Source organism: Sceloporus occidentalis, unplaced genomic scaffold, assembly GCF_023333645.1.
Source record: "Sceloporus occidentalis isolate IW3139 unplaced genomic scaffold, rSceOcc1.0.p SCAF_8, whole genome shotgun sequence".
Lineage (NCBI taxonomy): Eukaryota > Metazoa > Chordata > Lepidosauria > Squamata > Phrynosomatidae > Sceloporus > Sceloporus occidentalis.
Window position 1 is genome coordinate 22,676,338 of NW_028316988.1, and position 16,411 is coordinate 22,692,748.

The following is a 16,411-nucleotide window of genomic DNA, read 5'->3' on the forward strand; positions in this document are numbered from 1 at the left end:
CCCATACCTCTCTGCCCTCTTCGCAGATGAGGTCTTTTTCTTTAGATCTGTGTGTTTGAGTCTGATTTGTACAAAAACAGGCATCTCAAAATAAAGAACCACTATGAACAAGACCACGCTGGCATATCTGTTTGAGCTGACCATCAGGGACATAGCATGTTGTGAATAATCCCATCTTAGTTGGTTGGTTTCCCAAGCTTATTTTTTCTCTTTGCAAACACTGTACTAACGACCCTCCAAAAGAAACTGGGGTCACATTTGGATTTCTTATACTTCAGCCACAAAACTTATATGTATGTGTATGTTTTGTATGTGTAACAAAAATGTAACAAAACACAGCATGCAATAAATTCCAGGCCACCTCAGTGTTTTAGAAACTACAAACACCAAAAATAATGCCAGTAAGGGCATTGCTGGGCAGGAAGCTTCCCAGGCAAAGACAGCAGCCCTGCCATTGTGATAAGTTTATCAGGCCATGGCGGCTGCTAACGGCTGGCTGCAGAGAAGGGTGGAGGCCCTGAACCCAGGGCAAGATCGCCCACCCGGCAGGCAGGCCTTATCACCAGCAGGCAGGCAGGCAGGCAGGCAGGCAGGCAGGCAGAAGGGGTGCACCCAAGGGCCATGCCTTTGGCCTTTTCTCCACAAAAGAGGGGCAGCACTATAGAGAAAAGCCCCCTTTGCCCACCACACAATAAGCAAGGGCCTGCTTTCCTTTCCAAAGGGGTATGCAGGATCCTGTGCCAACGGAGCACCCTTGGGCACCTCTGGCCACATTTGGGGATGAAGAGGAGCAGCTACCTGCAACACCAATGCCACCTCCTCCTCCCCATGCCCATCCGCACCCTGGCACTTGCTGTTTTTGTGTGTGTGTGTGTGTGTGTGTGTGTGTGTGTGTGTGTGTGTGTTAAAGGGAGTGTGGAAACCATGCGAAAGAACCAGCACTGAAACTTGCTTATTTCCCTGTTCCCTCTTTGTCCCTTTCTCCCTTTTTGTGTGATGTCTGTTACACAAAACTGCCTGGATTGGCCGTTTTATCAAGAAGAGAGAAGCAATGGCTCCAGGAGGCACATGCCAGGAGATACCAGGCTGCAGGGAATAGCATGCTGCCAGCCAGGTGAGAGGGGAAGACGCTGCTCCTTGCCAGGAATGAAGGTAGATGTCAGTAGGCCCCCTCACTTTTTCAGAGAAACAAAAGAAGGTGCCATCTTGTTCTTTGCCTCAGGCAGCACAATGTCTTCTTGGTCCATACCTAGAAAACACATTGTGTTGTCATAAATGGGGAAAAGGAACACGCCACACAAAATGAAAAGCACCACATGCCCTTGCCTGGGTAAGGGCATCCTGGTACAAGGGTTAAGGTGGCACCCTGGGGAGGGCCCCCCTTCATGCCCAGTGTTTTTCAGAGGACTAAGAATTCTCTTCAGACTCATGGAGGTTCTGCAAGAGAAAGAAGGCCAGGACGATCCAGGATGTCCCATGCTCTTGTCCTGAGCAACACAATGGGCAGGAAAGATGGACTCCAGGGAACTCCAAGCAAGGCAAGAGAGGAATCCTGCCTGATGTACCAGGGCTGAGCATGCCAGGCCTTCAAAATCTGACAGAGGGCATAAGGCAGCCTCCTCTGTGCCCGTTCTGTTTGTTTCATTAGCAGAGCGGGGCTAAGGTGGTTGTGGTTCAGACTGTGTCCCAAGGTGACTGAAGGAGACTCGCATCTGCACAGTTCCCCATTCAGCGTATGTCCCCTTGTTTGTTTGTTTTTTTATCCCTTTGGGGTTATTCCAAAATGAGGCAGCTTATCTCCTCTCCTAAATTGGGAGCTAGTCACATTTTTGGCTGTGGCTAAGGGGCCAATGTGCACTTTCTTCCGTTCAATGGAAGCAGGAAGCATAAGAAATGACTAAATGACAACCCAAGAGCCACATTTGGATAAAGCTGCCAGTCCCCCAGCAGTTTCATCTCAGGGCATCCTGTTGATTCCTTGTGTCTGTCAGTCACTGGGTAATTTGGTACTAAAGATCAATAATTTGTGCTGAGTAGAAGTAATGTCATAGCAGACTTCTTGCTATGGGATCCCAGATCTCAGGTTTTGACCTCAGTCAGAGGCCAAGCAGAAGACTCTCAGTGCAAGAACATTGACTTGAAATGGAAAATGCTTTCTTAAAAAACAGTGTGCTGTCAGCCCCTGCTGCTGAAGTCTGTTCAGACCAACTAGTCCTAGTAGACCACTTGCTGAACATGACTCAATGGTGTGATGCAGCAGCTAAAAAGTCAATGTGAATCTAAGCAGCATTAATAGAAGTATAGTGTCTATATCAAGGGAATGTGCTGGCCAAATGGCTGTAATAAAGTTATTATTATTATTATATCAAGGGAAGTAATAGTGCTAGTCTAATCTGCTTTGGTCATGCCTCACCTGGAATACTGTGTCCAGTCCTGGGCACCACAATTCAAAAAGGATATTGACAAGCTGGAGCATGTCCAGAGGAGGGTGGCCAAAATGGCGAAGGGTCTGGAAACCATAAAGCCCTATGAGGAGCGACTTAGGGAGCTGGGTTTGTTTAGCCTGCAGAAGAAAAGGTTAAAAGGTGATATGATAGCCCTTTCTAAATATTCGAAGGGTTGTCATATCGAAACTGGAGCAAGCTTGTTTTCTGCTGCTCCAGAGCATGGATTCAAACTGCGGGAAAAGGGATTCCACTTAAACATTATGAAAAACTCTCTGACAATAAGAGCTGTTCCGCATGGCATGGGGTTGGACTGGATGCTCCTTGTCGTCTCATGCACCTCTACATTCTATGTATACGATCTCCTGAAGTTCCATGCACCCAGCAAGGCATCCATGTAGAACTTGCTTGTAGAAACATTCCACAGAAGTTGTTGGTCTGCAGCTCCCCTCTGTCTCATCATGCGACTCGGAGGCTTCAGAGCTTCAAGCAGCCACAGTTTTATCGCTTCTGGCCACCTGCCTCCACTGTCCCAAACCTTCCCCTCCCCGAGTGATTCAGCAAAATCTTCTCCCTGGGAGGGGGAAAAAGAGAGAAAAACAAGACAGGCCTCAGATGGAAGAAATCACAATGTCAGATTACCAAGTCACAGGAAACTAGGAGAGCCTGTGATAAGGGGGCCACAGCCAGCCAGGCTCCTGCTGGACTGCCCCATAAGCCATGGCTAGCAAGGCTTGCTCATGGTATCCTCTGCTATTCTGGTAAATGGCGGGGAGGAAGGCTAGGCTTTCCTAAAAAGCAGGTTCCTTGTAAGAGGGGATGAGATTTGCAATGCAACAAACTACAAAAGATTCTTTTAGGGTAGATGGAAAGGAAGCAAGGAGACCATCCTCTGGAGATTTAGCTATTCCCCCTAATCTGGTGTCATCTGCAGATTTGATAAGCCTGCCCTCTATTCCATCATCCAAGTAATTAATAAAGATGTTGAATAGCACTGAGCCCAGGACAGAACCTTGTGTCATCCCGCTGCTCATTTCTCTCCAGAATGAAGAAGAGCCATTGGAGAGCACCTTTTGCGTTTGGTCAGTCAACCACGTACAAATCCAGTCAACAGTACCATTGTCTAGCCCAGATTTTACTAGCTTTTTTGCAGGAATATCATGGAGGACCTTGTTAAAGGCCTTGCTGAAATCACGATCAGTCACATCCACAGCATTCTCTTTATCTATCAAGTTTGTGACTATTGATAAAAGAGATTAAGATGACGTTTTTGAGAAACCCATGCTGACTTTCAGTAATCACAACATTCCTTTCTAAGTGTTTACATACTGTTTCATAATCTGAAACAGAATTTTTCCTGGCTGTGTGTGCGTGATTATTTGGGTCTTCTTCTTTTGTTTTTTGGAGATGTGGAGGGGGGGGGGGCAATCTCCTCCAATCTATGGAATCTTTCCTGTTCTCCAGGAATTCTCAAAGATTACTGAAAGTGATTCTGAGTTTTCTTCTGCCAGTTCTTTGGAGGTAGTTCATCCGGTCCTGTGAACATGCATTCATGTTAGAGTAGCCAGGTATTCCCATACTACATCTTTACTCATTCTGTGCTGCATTTCTCCAACTGCATCATCTGCTCCATTCTCCCCAGGTTAAGCACTGTACTCCTTTGAAGAGAACATTAAGACAAAGAAGGTTTTGAGTAATTGTGCCTTTTCCCTATCCCTTATTAGCATTTCATTATCTTCTCCACACAGTGGCCATTGTTCTTTCCTTGTTCTTCCTTTTGCTATGGACATAATCAAAAAACCCTTTTTATTGCTTTTAAACTTTCTAGCAAGCCTGAGCTCATTCTGTGCTTCAGCTTTTTTGACTTTCTTCCCACAATGCTGACTGTTTGCTTGATGATTTCTTCCTATTCCCATTTCTTTGACATTTTAGCTCAACTGAAAGTCCTGGTTTCTTTCGACACCTCCCATTTTTGCTCCTCATTGAAACTGTCTGAATTTCTGCCTTCAACATCTCACTTTTAAGAAACTCCAGTCCATGATGACCTACTCTTTTAGTATTCCAGGTCACAGGATCAACCCCAGTATCTCCCTAAGTTTACTAAAACCAGATCATAGAATGAATGTCTGACTATATGTTTGGCTTCCCCTTCCTGCTGTATAACAAATGGTTGTCAAATGCTGTCCCCTGGTGTACATAAACTGAATTGAAAATCATGGACCTTAAAGACAAATTTTAAACATAAATATGAGCTGTCAATCACAGTTATTTACCACTGTTGTAAATAACTGTGCAGTAGGGGCCTAAATATCCTAAAGGCACCGGATCCGGCTCATGCCTGGTTCTGAAAGCTTTGTAGGGTCAGGCTTGGTTAGTATTTTGATGGACGTTGGTGGACAGCAAACCAATACCAAATAAAGGAGGCTCTGGTCCAAAACACCACATAAACCATCCAGTTTGAGATTGCTTTAACTGCCCTGGCTAAATGCTAGTGGATTATGGGAACAGTAGTTTTGTCAGACATTTATCCTTCTCTGTCAGAGAGTTCTGGTGGCATAAAAAACTACAATTCCCAGGATTCCTTAGCACTGAGCCAGGGCAGTTAAAGCAGTCCTAAACTGGATTATTTCTGCAGTATGTTTTGGACCTCTGTTTCAGAGGAAAGACCTGGCAAAATCACTTTCGAGTACTCCTTGGTTAGGAATACAGTGGCGCTATTACTCCCCTTGATCTAGACCAGTGATGGCCAAACTCTGTTCCTCCAGGTGTTTGGGACTTCAGCTCCCAGAAGCCTCAGCAACCTTGGCCAATAGTCTGGGATTCTGGGAGCTGAAATCCAAAAACAACTGGAAGGCCAGAGTTTGGCCATCACTGATCTATATTAGACACTATACTTGTATTGATGCCATCCATAGCGGAGCAATAACCTGTTTTGGCACCGCTTTGTCTGGCCAAAGGCTATGGAATTCTGGGAGTTGGAGTTTGTTGTGGGCCCAGAGCGGAGCAGCGCTCTGCTCTGGGCCCCACAACAAACTCCAACTCCCAGAATTCCATAGCAGAGAAGCAGACAAAGAGTTAAGCTTTGACCTCTGGACCACACAACAAACTCCAACTCCCAGAATTCCATAGCCTTTGGCCAGACAAAAAGTGGTTCCAAACCGGGTTATTGCTCCATTGTGGATGCAGTCCTTGTTATGGCGACCCAAATGTGAGCCTATTTATCACATTTATAACCTATTTATCACTATTTATAATCTATTTAACTTCTGGGGGGGCCTGGGCTTCTTCTCTCTGAGGAGCACCCAGCAGCCTTTAGCGCAGGCGGAACCTTTCTCGCCCGGAACCTTGCGGCCGAGTTGCTGCGTGCTGCCGGAGCGCTTTCAGAGTGGGATCCTGACGCATGCGCAGGCCAGGGCCGCAAAATGGCGACCGGAAGTGGCTGCGCGGCGTCTCCTCCGTCTTCGTTCTCTGAGACGGGCGATGGCGGTGCTACTGGAGCTCCCGGGACGGCGACGCCGAAGCTGGAGCGGGGTCGGCGGCTGGTGTGCGTGGAGTACCCGGGCGTGGTTCGGAGCGCGGAGAAGATGCTGCTGACGCTGGGCGGGGAGGAGGGCGTCTCGCGGGTGAGCAGGGAGAGGCAGAGGAAGGAATTCGCTAGGGGCACAAGACCAACGTGAATATGGAAAGACCGGAAGTAACAGAAACGCCATGTTTTGACCTGAGAGGACGCCTCTCTAGGAATCTTTAGGTCCTCCAGCGCAACTCTATGGTCAACGTCTGACAGACACTGACCATAGAGTTGCGCTGGAAGAGCCTACAAAGGCCTAGTGGAGTGTTCTTTCTAGGAATCTCTAGGTCTTTCAGTGCGACTTTTAGTTAAAGTTGACCATAGAGTTGCACTGGAGGACCTAGATATTCCTAGAGAGGACATATGAACCGAATCTGCAACTATCAAAGCTGCAAATGTGAAAGGAGGACGAGAATATTAATAACAATAAATGGAACGAAACCAGGCCAAGGATTAACAGTTCTTAAAATGAATTTAACGTGAATGACATCAGTTGGGGAACATGATGTACTTAAACTTAATTAAAGGGCATATTTACATGGTTGTTAATGAAAGCTGCAGATATCAAAGCCACAAATATGGAGGGATGTGTGTATTGTATTTGAAGAGAACGCTCTCTCATTCGTAGAATCATACAGTTGGAAGATATCCCTCCCCAAAGGTCGTCCAGTCCATCCCCATTTTGCCTTGTAGGGTCACAGAATCAAAGCCCGACAGATGGCCATCCAGCCTCGACAAGCCAGTGGGTTCCATTGCTGAACAGCCCTTACTGTCAAGAAGTTCCTCCTAAAGTTGAGGTGGAATCTCTTGCTGTAGTTTGAATCCATTGTTCCAGGTCCTGTTCTCTGGAGCAGCAGAAAACAAGCTTGCTCCATCCTCAGTATAACACCCCTTCACATACTTATACAGGGCTATCACATCACCTTTTAACCTTCTCTTCTCCAGGCTGAACCTACCCAGCTCCCTGTCTCTCCTCATAGGGCATGGTTTCCAGACCCTTCACCATTTTGGTGGCCCTCCTCTGGACATGCTCCAGCTTCTCAACATCCTTTTTAAATTGTTGTGCCCAGAATGGGACTCAGTATTCCAGGTGAGGCCTGACCAAAGCAGAATAGAATGGAATCAGTTCAGAGGATCCATGGTTCTCTTTCCTCCATTGTTTTTATCCTCACAACAGCCCTCAGGTAGTTCAGGCTCAAAGAAAATGAGTGACCCAACATCATCCCCGAAAATTCAGGTGTGGAGATTTGAAGCCAGCTTTCCAGCACTCTAGACTGGCACTTCAGGAATTAGCAACTGGCCATAATCAAGTGCCACTGGGCCTCACCTGCACTACCAGGCTCTTCTTCCCAATTTTGGAAGCTACTATACCTGTGGTTCTGCTCCATGCACCTCATATTCAATTGAAGAAAATGATAAATGTATATATATATTTAGAAGTGACCAGCTGCAAGTATATTCCTAAATCCACGGGGCAGAGGGTACAGTCTTCAAGTTAAGCGAAGAATGAAGTGTTGCCTCCCCCCAGAGGCTTTCAAGGCAGTTAAACTTCCCACTTGTGCTGGGAAGCTTCTTCATTAAGGGGCTGTGTAGGCCGCCCCTTTTAGAGCCAGATTTTCCATGGTGCAAAAAGGAGCCATAAAAAGCGGTTCCTTTTTGCAACCTGGAAAGGGCGCTGTAGCCATTGCATCGCAGCTTTACAGTGCTCCTTTGGCGCTGCATCATGTAAATGCAGTGCTAGAGGAGTACTGTGATGCTGCACGCCATGTCATCTGGCGCACAGCATCACATTGCCAAGGGAGCAGAATCGGGGTATGCTTCGTATGGATGCCACACCCCAACTTCCCCTCCCCGGGCCGGCCTTAATGGCCAGTCTGCATATGCTGTTAGTCCTAGATCCGTTTTCACAAGTAGCACACCTCTTACTGTCCTTTGGAGGGGACACTGGGTAGTCCTCTCTCCTCTCTTTGGCTGTTTGTCTCATGGCTGTTTGGAAACAGGATATATATCCAGGGGTAGCTGTGTTGGTCATACAGCAAAGTATAGTAAGATCCAAAATCTCCAAACAGTATAGAATAGATATAGTATGGATAATCTATATCCTTTTTAGATTTATGCTGATCCTAGCAGAAGACTTGAGCTCTACCTCCGCCCCAAAGATCCTTACTGCCATCCTGTGTGTGCCAATCGCTTCCCTACATCGTCCATGATGCTCAAAGTGAAAAAGAAAACAAGGAGGAGACAGACAGGAGCAGGTGATTGGGAGGAAGAAATAAAGTTTGACTTGGAGATCCTTGGCATTGTTACCACTGTCTACAAATTTCAAGGTGATCATTTGTACTCATTTGCATTGATTCTGTTTAGAGATTAACAGTTCAGCTAACATGCCTGTATGTGGTTTATTTAACTGTATTTAACTGTACTTTAGAAGAAACCTGATGTTTGTTATATTCAGATCTGATTTTATAATTTTTTATTAAATGTTAAAAACAGAATTTTACAAGTTATCCTGGCTTTTGGCATCCATTCACTTTCTCAGCTACAACCTAGTGCTAAGGAAGAGAAGTGTTCCTCGTTTACAGCGATTTGTTGGCTTCACCAGTAGTTCAATCAGAGGTGATCCAGTGGTTGTTGGAGTGGATTAATTATTTCTGTTTTGTTCCCTTCAGGGATGTCTGATTTCCAGTATTTGGCAGTTCACTCTGGACCCAGCGGGAAGCAGGTCTCCATGTATGATAAAGTCCTGATGCTTAAGCCAGAGAAAGATGATTTTTTCATGAGTGACCTGCCACTTTATATCCCCCCACCCATTTTCTCACGCCTAGACACTCCTGTGGACTATCACTATCGGCCGGAAGCACAACATCGGTCAGTCTTATTATGTCTGGGATGGCAAATAAAAAGTATCTCTTAGCCTTTGCGCTGTATTTTTATGTACAGCTCCATTTTGTGTTTGAAAATAATTACACTCAGGCTGTTGAGTTTGTTTAGAATGGAGTAGGCCAGAGGAGAGGATCTACCCAGGGGATATATTTTCTGTCTTGGCCTTGGGATGGTATACTGTTTGGCAGCAAGAGAGAAGCCCTTCTCAGTTGTGGTGCCCCAGAAGCCCATTTGGTACAAATGCTGGCATCAGATTAGGACATGGCTGTTTGAGTTTTAGGGTTTTACTGCTTGTAGCATAATCCTGATCTGCCTTCTTGGGATTGTGAATTATTATTTGATTGTCCTGAGTTGAATTGTTTCATTGACTGTATGCTGCCCTGAGGTCTAGTGATGCTAGATGGGCAAGACATGTCTTAATACAGTGAGCTCGCACCATACGCAGCCTCGTTATAGGTGGCTTCCAGCTTACGTGGGAACCACCAAGAGAGTGGTGCGTGCATATAGCCGCACAGCGTCCATGAGCCCCATTATATCTAATGGGGCTTGAACATACGCACTTTTTGCCTTACACGGAGGGTCCGGAACGGATTCCCCACATAAGGCAAGGGCAGATTGTATGTATCTGTGTGTTGTGATCCAAATGACCCCAGATTTCTGAATGTATTATGCTAAAAAAGAAAGTTATTAAACGTATTGCAGCAAGCTTCATCTGGGTTAGTTTTTCTTTCCTTTTCTCTATTCGATCTGCAGGGAAGGCTATCATAATCCTCCCCTGTCTAGCGAGAACTTGATTGGCCTTAGCAGGGCCCGCCGCCCTCACAATGCCATCTTTGTCAACTTTGAGGATGAAGAGATTCCTACAAAGCCACTAGATGCAGCCGAACAGACCTGGAAGAGGGTTTGCAGCAAAGCTGTGGATCACAGAGCAGAAGAAGAGCTGAAAAAAGTAGGTACAAAAACTGACAGATGCATGAATGAAACAAATTTTTTTGTTATCTGGTGTTGCTGGACAGCCAGAATTTCCTGGAATTTCCTGTTTAGTTTACAGTCAGTGGCAGTCTTGTATTTCCAAACACAGCCCTGCCTATAGAGCAAGTGGGCAAAACAGGGCTCCTTATTATTATATCACCATGTGCACAAGCCTATTGTCTGTAGTTGTCTGAAGTATCAACAGCTTAATTCCACTTTAGGGAAAACCTGAATGTTTATAGTTGCCAAGTGAGCTGTCTTTGGCCTGGAGTCTTGAATAAATGCAAAACATAGCCTTTAAGTTAGGTATGATGTCAGACAATGTATGTTAGTCTGACAACCCAGAGAGCAAAACGGTCCCAGGATAGTTTGCATAAAAGCAAATGATGATGTCACATATAAGGAACTGGGTTTGCAGAAGGAACAGCAATAGCAGCTTCATTTATCTACTGCTTCATACCACTCTGAGCAGTCTGTAAGTGGTTTACAACTGTAAGCTAATTACTACCATTAAGCTGGGTACTCATTTTAGCGACCTTGGAAGGATGCAAGCCTGAGTCAAGCCTGAGCCCTGGCTGGTATTGAACACACAACCTTGTGATTTGTGAGTGAGCGGCTGCAGTACAGGCATTTAACCAGGGCTCCTGAACAGGCTGATGAGTAAGACCTGTCCTTAAGTTGCTTGAGTTTCTTTCTCTTTAATAAGACTTGCTTTTATTCAGCCTTTATAACAGCAGTCTGTTTTAGCAAAAGACAGTAATTTAAAAAGGAGACTGCTTTGTCAGGAACCAAGTTCTCACCTTTCCCCCATTCTCATAGCAGTATGTGTGTATTTTTAGCTATTTGAAGTCCGTCCTGTCTGGTCTCGCAATGCTGTGAAAGCCAATATCAGCGTTCATCCAGACAAACTGAAGTTTCTTCTGCCATATTTAGCTTATTACATGGTAAGTCAGTTAATGTTTCATCACTGTTCTTACTTCCTGTATTTATTATGTTGTAAGCAGTGTGTATGTATGACACTGAAACAGTCATATGTTAATGAATAAATACAACCATACTGCAACTGAGAAAAAGTGGGGAAATAGTTTGGCTTTGAAACTGCCCTTCCTAGTCTCTCATATAATGTATCAGTGGACTGATTTTGGAAGTGTCACATTCCTGGAAGCTAGTAATTAAGCCTTGTACTGTTGTTCTTCTGCTTGGACCTGTCAGTAATTTTGTCTGTCCCTGTAGCTTACGGGTCCCTGGAGAAGCCTCTGGGTTCGCTTTGGTTATGATCCCAGAAAACATCCAGAAGCAAAAATCTATCAAGTCTTGGATTTCCGAATCCGTTGCGGAATGAAATACGGTAAAAATAGCAGCCAGCAGTTAGAGCATGGCTGTGCTTTTCTGCCCACGTTCCCCACAAATTTAGGCCCTTGCTGCCTCCTTAGAATTTCCATTTTTAGGCTCTGGGATGATGGGGCTGCTTTGCAGTAACGTGAACAAAAACTCTGCCTCTCATTTGAAAGATTTGGCTTCCCAAGTTCTCCCATTTGAGTTGCCCTTTCTCTTTTCTTCTCTTTAGGGTATGCCCCGAATGACATGCCAGTTAAAGCAAAACGCAGCACATACAACTACAGCCTGCCCATCACATTGAAAAAACCAGGTATGTTCTGTAGAGGGAAGACAGGCTGACTTTCCCCTTCTGTAAGGAATGTGAATTAAACAGTCATGATTTATAAATACATCTTATGGCTCTTTCCAACCCCACTCCTAGATGAAATCAGCAGGATAGGTTTCCTTTGGGATAGGTTTGTCTTGAGGGTGTCTGAGTGTTTGGATGTGTATATAGGACATGGCTCACTCAACCTTTTAGTTAACACCTTCCCCCAGCAGGGAAAGGGGCCCTCACCCTCAAGAAAAGCTGTGAGAATTTGAGGATTTTTGTGGGGAGTGGTCTCAGGGTACCCTGTCACACCTCCTAGGGTGCTTAGTGCCCAGAGGTAATTTGAGGAATCTGCTCCTGCCCTTTACCAGCAAGCCATGCAGTTGGCATTCAGGACCTCAAGCAAGGACTGAGCTCCTCTGGAACAGCTGCTGGCAGGAAAACAGCATTTAGCAAGTACAAGCTTAAGGTGAGTATTTAACCTCTCTCTGTCTTCTTGTTTCATGTGAAGAAGATCTTACTCCAGGCTTCTGTGCCAGGGAAAGTGTGTTCTGCTGAAGGCTCTAATGCATGGGGGTTATTTGTGTGGAGGAGAGAGAGCAAAGGAGCCTCTGCCAAACCATTTGGGCTTCCTATCTTCAACCTCTGAAGGTGGAATCCTGAGGACTGATGTTGGTCTGGGCTCAGAAGCTCCACCTGTCCTGTCTCAGGCGTTGCACACTCCAGCTCTGGGGAGGCGTTCAGCCCCACTGTAGATTTGCAGCGCAGGTCTTGAAGATGGCTGCAGGGTTCTAAGCTCAGGTCTTGCATAGCACCAAGTGATTATGTTGACACCTGCTTCTTTGTTGCATTTGCCCTGCCCCAGCTTGCAGACAACCAGTTTTGCTTTCCAGGATATTGCCCTGGAGGCTTTACCCAGCTCTTAAATCTGGGATATAGTCCAATCTACTGTTGGACTGTAACTTTCATTCATCTCAGTAGTGAGGGGGCTGAAAGGAGTTGTAGTCCAACAACATCTGAAGAGCCGCATGTTCCCTGTCCCTGACTTGAATGTTTTGCATATCCCAGCTGACACCAGCTTCTGCTTTCCCTCCTTCCTACTTGCCAGATCTTTCCAGACTAGGATGTGTTTCCCCATCACCTGCTGATGGGACCAGAGTCCCTCTGAGCCTGCCTCTCTGCCTTTATCACCTTGACACTTTCCTCAGGTGATTGTTATCCTTGCCCTTCTTTGGGAGGTCAGGCTGCAGCAGGAGGGGCCAGCAGCCTGGGTGCTAGGACAGCCCTATCTTCCACACACAGGACCCTCTCACTACACAGTTATAACACTGGGAGTCCAGTTTAACTCCTATGGTTGCATCATGGGGTTTGTAGTTTGATGAGGAAGGAGGATTGTCAGTATTCTTCCCTAAACTGCAAATCCAAGAATTCCGTAGGATGCAGCCATGGCAGTTAAAGTGGAACCAAAGTGCTGTAACTGCGTAATATGAAAGAGCACAGAGGCCTTGGAGGTTTGCACTCTTCAGTGGAAAGAAGGTGCCACCGGTATAGACAACACTATATGGAAGTGCTTTGACCTCCAGTGAAACCTGGTTTCTGACTTTTCCACTGCCTCACCTTCTTCCTCTCTTAGGATTCGATTTACATTTTCCGAGAAGGGTCCTTGCCTCCATACCGACAGATGTTCTATCAGCTCTGTGATTTGAACGTGGAATGGTATTTGTTCTAATAATTAAAAGTGGCTGTAGTGATTTGGGGCAGCTTTTTTCTTTATTATTTTTTACCTGTCTGCCTGAGCCTGAAAATATTATTTGTTTGTTTAAAGTCAGTATATCACCTCCCAGCCCATTAGGGCCCCCAAAGTAATGCAAAGGTAAAAACATTTAAAACACCATACAATGATTTCAAAAACACACACTAAAATCAAATTAAAATACTCTTCAATAACGTTTAAAAACAGTCTAAAAGAGTCCTTTAAAAATTTGAAAAGAAACCACAAAACACAGAACAGTTCCAGATACCAAAGGGAAGAACTGTTTTAGCTGCCTGCTGGAAGCTCAACAGAGGGAGGTTGCCTGAATGCCTTTCGCAGGGAGTTCAACAGAATCCTTCCCTGTACGGTTGCCCTTAAAGCAAAACAAATATATTTGGCTGCCTGGGTGTAAAGACAAGATGATGCTTTGACTCCTTTGTTCTGTCCAGGGAAGCCAGCCAGACAAGTGGGCAAGGGGCAGAGTCGTTTGCTACAACTTGCAACTCTTAGGGCTTGTTAGATGTTCTACCAGTACCTCAGCACTTCTATCTCGGCTGTGAGTGGCTTTGTCCCCAGCCCCTTTTCAGACTTAGGGCTGCACACCTGGCCATGGGACAAGGCCCCCGCTGCCATTTGGAGCAGCAGCCTAGCTGAGGGTGTTCAGGCCATTGGCCATACACAGCTCCTCTGTCCCCTAAAAAACTTCTTGTTGCCTGCTACCTCCCTGGATTCATTTTGGGTGATACAGACCTGAATAGTTCACTTGTTATTGTGTAAATGAGCAAAAATAAAGTGAGTCTCTCTTCAGTTTGCAGAAGATTATCCATCGAAATGATGGGACGGAGGCATCGTGCACAGAGCGTGATGGCTGGTGTCTTCCCAAGACCAGTGATGACCTTCGGGACACCATGTCTCTGATGATTAAGCAGATCATCCGCTCCAAACGGCCAGGTGACATGTTTGTCTCTCAAGTGAGAATAGAGAATGTGTGGCCCTCCAGGGGCTTGCTGGACTGCAGCTTCCATAATTCCTCCTCGTTGGATGTACTAGCAGCCTTGTAATCTCTGTGGAGACCTACTTTTCCTCTCTGATCTCAGGCACAGGAAATTTGAATGGGAAGTCTGGCTTTGATCTCCCATCCAACCCCCAGTCTGCCTTGACTCTCCTTTAAATTTTTGATCTGACACCTTATGACTGGAGAGTTCTTCCTTGTCCTTTCTCAGACTGCTTTGCTTTATTGCCACCCTCTTCAGAAAACACATAAAGGCACCTCTTTTGCTCAGGCCTTCTCTGAAGGATTGGCACCCTTTATCTGTTTACCTGCACTTTTTTTCTGCTGTGGGACTTGTAGTCCAGCACAACTGGAGGGCACAAATTGGGGGAGGCTGGCAGTGAGAACAAGCAAGGGTGGTCAGAGTTCAGCCATGGGCCCAGGCATGTCCCCCAACAGCCAGCTGGAATGTTTGACATAAAAGGGCCACCTGTGTCCTCTGGGGAGCATGGCAGATGGGTTTGGTTTTTTAACCATATTTACTGCCTACAGAGTTGTAATCCTTTGATTGCTTCCCTCAGCTCTCTTTACAAGCACATCAACTGAAGAAGCAGGCAAAGAGCAGCTCACTTTTGAGTCTGGAGAGGAGGAGGAGGAAGAAGAGGAAGAGGAATTCAAACCCTCAGATGGGAGTGAAAATGAAATGGAAACAGAGATTCTGGACTATGTGTGATGCTGCTGAGCAGATATATTTCTGGTGAGGGAACATAAAAACACGGAAGACAGTTTGGTCTGCAGACCTGATGTGATGTCTACAGCACTCTCCCTCTTTCATATGTTTGTGGGCTCCATTCATTGCAGACTGTACTGGATGCCTTTGTGATGTAAATTCATTCAGCATAGAATCGTTGGAGCTCTGCTATGAGCAAAAATGTCTCTGAGTAATGTCATTTGGTTTTTCTTTGTGTCCTGTTTCTTTCAAAGGCTCAGCAACAGCATCTAGCCTTGTTGATGTTCTTCATCTCTGCCGAATTTTCTTTCCCATTGTCCCAGAATGCCATGGATTTAAGCAAAATCAGTCCCAGTTTTGACTCAGGTACACTGGCTCTGAAGCGTCTACAGTGGAATTTCTTTGAAATAATTCCATGAAAATAAATAAATAAAAACTTGCTAACTCTGGACCAGTTCATACACAGTGAAAATATTTTAATTTCAAGATAGAGTGCTATGTTTAGATTACTGTAACTATTCAACTGACAGGTGGTTACTAAATGTTGATTCAGCATTTGAGAGAAGCAGGAAACACACACACACCATTTTTAAAAAACAGGCACTTGAGCAGTTTGTGTCTTGGGACAGGTCACCTTCAGGTATAGAATTGTAGAGTTGGAAGAGACCACAAGGACCATCCAGTCGAACCCCCCTGCCATGCAGGAACTCTCAATCAAAGCATCCCTGAAAGATGGCCATTCAGCCTCTGTTTAAGCAGCAGAGTAGGGGAGTTGGGCACTAAGCATATTTCTCCTTCCTCAGCAAACTGGTCAGATGTGGAGCTCCCAACACCTTTATAAATAGAGTCTGAGAGGAAAGAATTTCACTTAATGCCATTTCCCACCACCCCACATAGGAAGTGCACCTGCCACATTTCCCAGCTAACGCTAGGTGAGACAGGACCCCTCCATCAGCGGTGGTGGAATGGTGGTGGGGTTGTGTTATTTTGGCTTGGTGACCCAATACTCTGCTCGGAAACTGACACTGTCAAAGTCCATGCTGAATTCAATTTCAGCCCAGCTCCCAGTTGATTCCCAGTAGAATAACTGATTTCCCCAGAAAGTGGCAGTCTTCATGGTCTTGACATCTCGAATCTGAGGAATGGAAGCACAGTCAGTCAAGCTGGTGACTGGATGCTGCATCAGTGCTCTCCCACCTTTCCACCTGCTTCTGTCTAGGCCAGACTTTAGCCACAGCCTCCTCCCACCCTTGGGACCCCATAGATCATTAACTCTCTGAGAGTGACCTGGGAACTGCAAACATATTCTCACTGTCCTCACCACACTCCAAAGTCCAGACTCTTTTGTCTTATACTTGAAGTCATTGAAGCAGCTGTGGTGCCAGGTTTTGTTTACCTGGAAGGTCACTAAAACACCATTTC

At 45.7% G+C, this 16,411-nt stretch overlaps 1 protein-coding gene across 6 annotated transcripts; it reads left to right on the forward strand.

The window, feature by feature from the left end:
• Window positions 1-956: 956 nt before the first annotated feature.
• LOC149308192 (general transcription factor 3C polypeptide 5-like) lies at window positions 957-15,448 on the forward strand. Of its 6 annotated transcripts, XM_089535292.1 has the most exons (12): window positions 5,860-6,067; window positions 8,123-8,339; window positions 8,682-8,880; window positions 9,649-9,844; window positions 10,707-10,811; window positions 11,101-11,215; window positions 11,435-11,515; window positions 11,887-11,984; window positions 13,149-13,231; window positions 14,077-14,219; window positions 14,841-15,016; window positions 15,244-15,448. In XM_089535292.1, the coding sequence occupies exons 1-11, from the start codon at window positions 5,867-5,869 to the stop codon at window positions 14,990-14,992; spliced, it is 1,590 nt and encodes a 529-aa protein (XP_089391418.1). In that variant the 5' UTR covers window positions 5,860-5,866; the 3' UTR covers window positions 14,993-15,016; window positions 15,244-15,448. The 6 variants fall into 6 exon arrangements, with proteins under 6 accessions (XP_089391421.1, XP_089391419.1, XP_089391423.1 ...); XM_089535295.1 differs by lacking the exon at window positions 5,860-6,067 and adding an exon at window positions 957-1,114 and having other exon boundaries at window positions 14,841-15,448; XM_089535293.1 differs by lacking the exon at window positions 5,860-6,067 and adding an exon at window positions 1,136-1,152 and having other exon boundaries at window positions 14,841-15,448.
• Window positions 15,449-16,411: the final 963 nt, after the last annotated feature.

Excerpts from the sequence above, each read along its gene's own strand:
- LOC149308192 (XM_089535292.1), top strand. The coding sequence starts at position 5,867 with ATGGCGACCGGAAGTGGCTGCGCGGCGTCTCCTCCGTCTTCGTTCTCT. Across the intron at positions 10,812-11,100 it reads CATATTTAGCTTATTACATG|CTTACGGGTCCCTGGAGAAG; the intron begins GTAAGTCAGTTA and ends CTGTCCCTGTAG. Across the intron at positions 13,232-14,076 it reads TGTGATTTGAACGTGGAATG|TTTGCAGAAGATTATCCATC; the intron begins GTATTTGTTCTA and ends GTCTCTCTTCAG.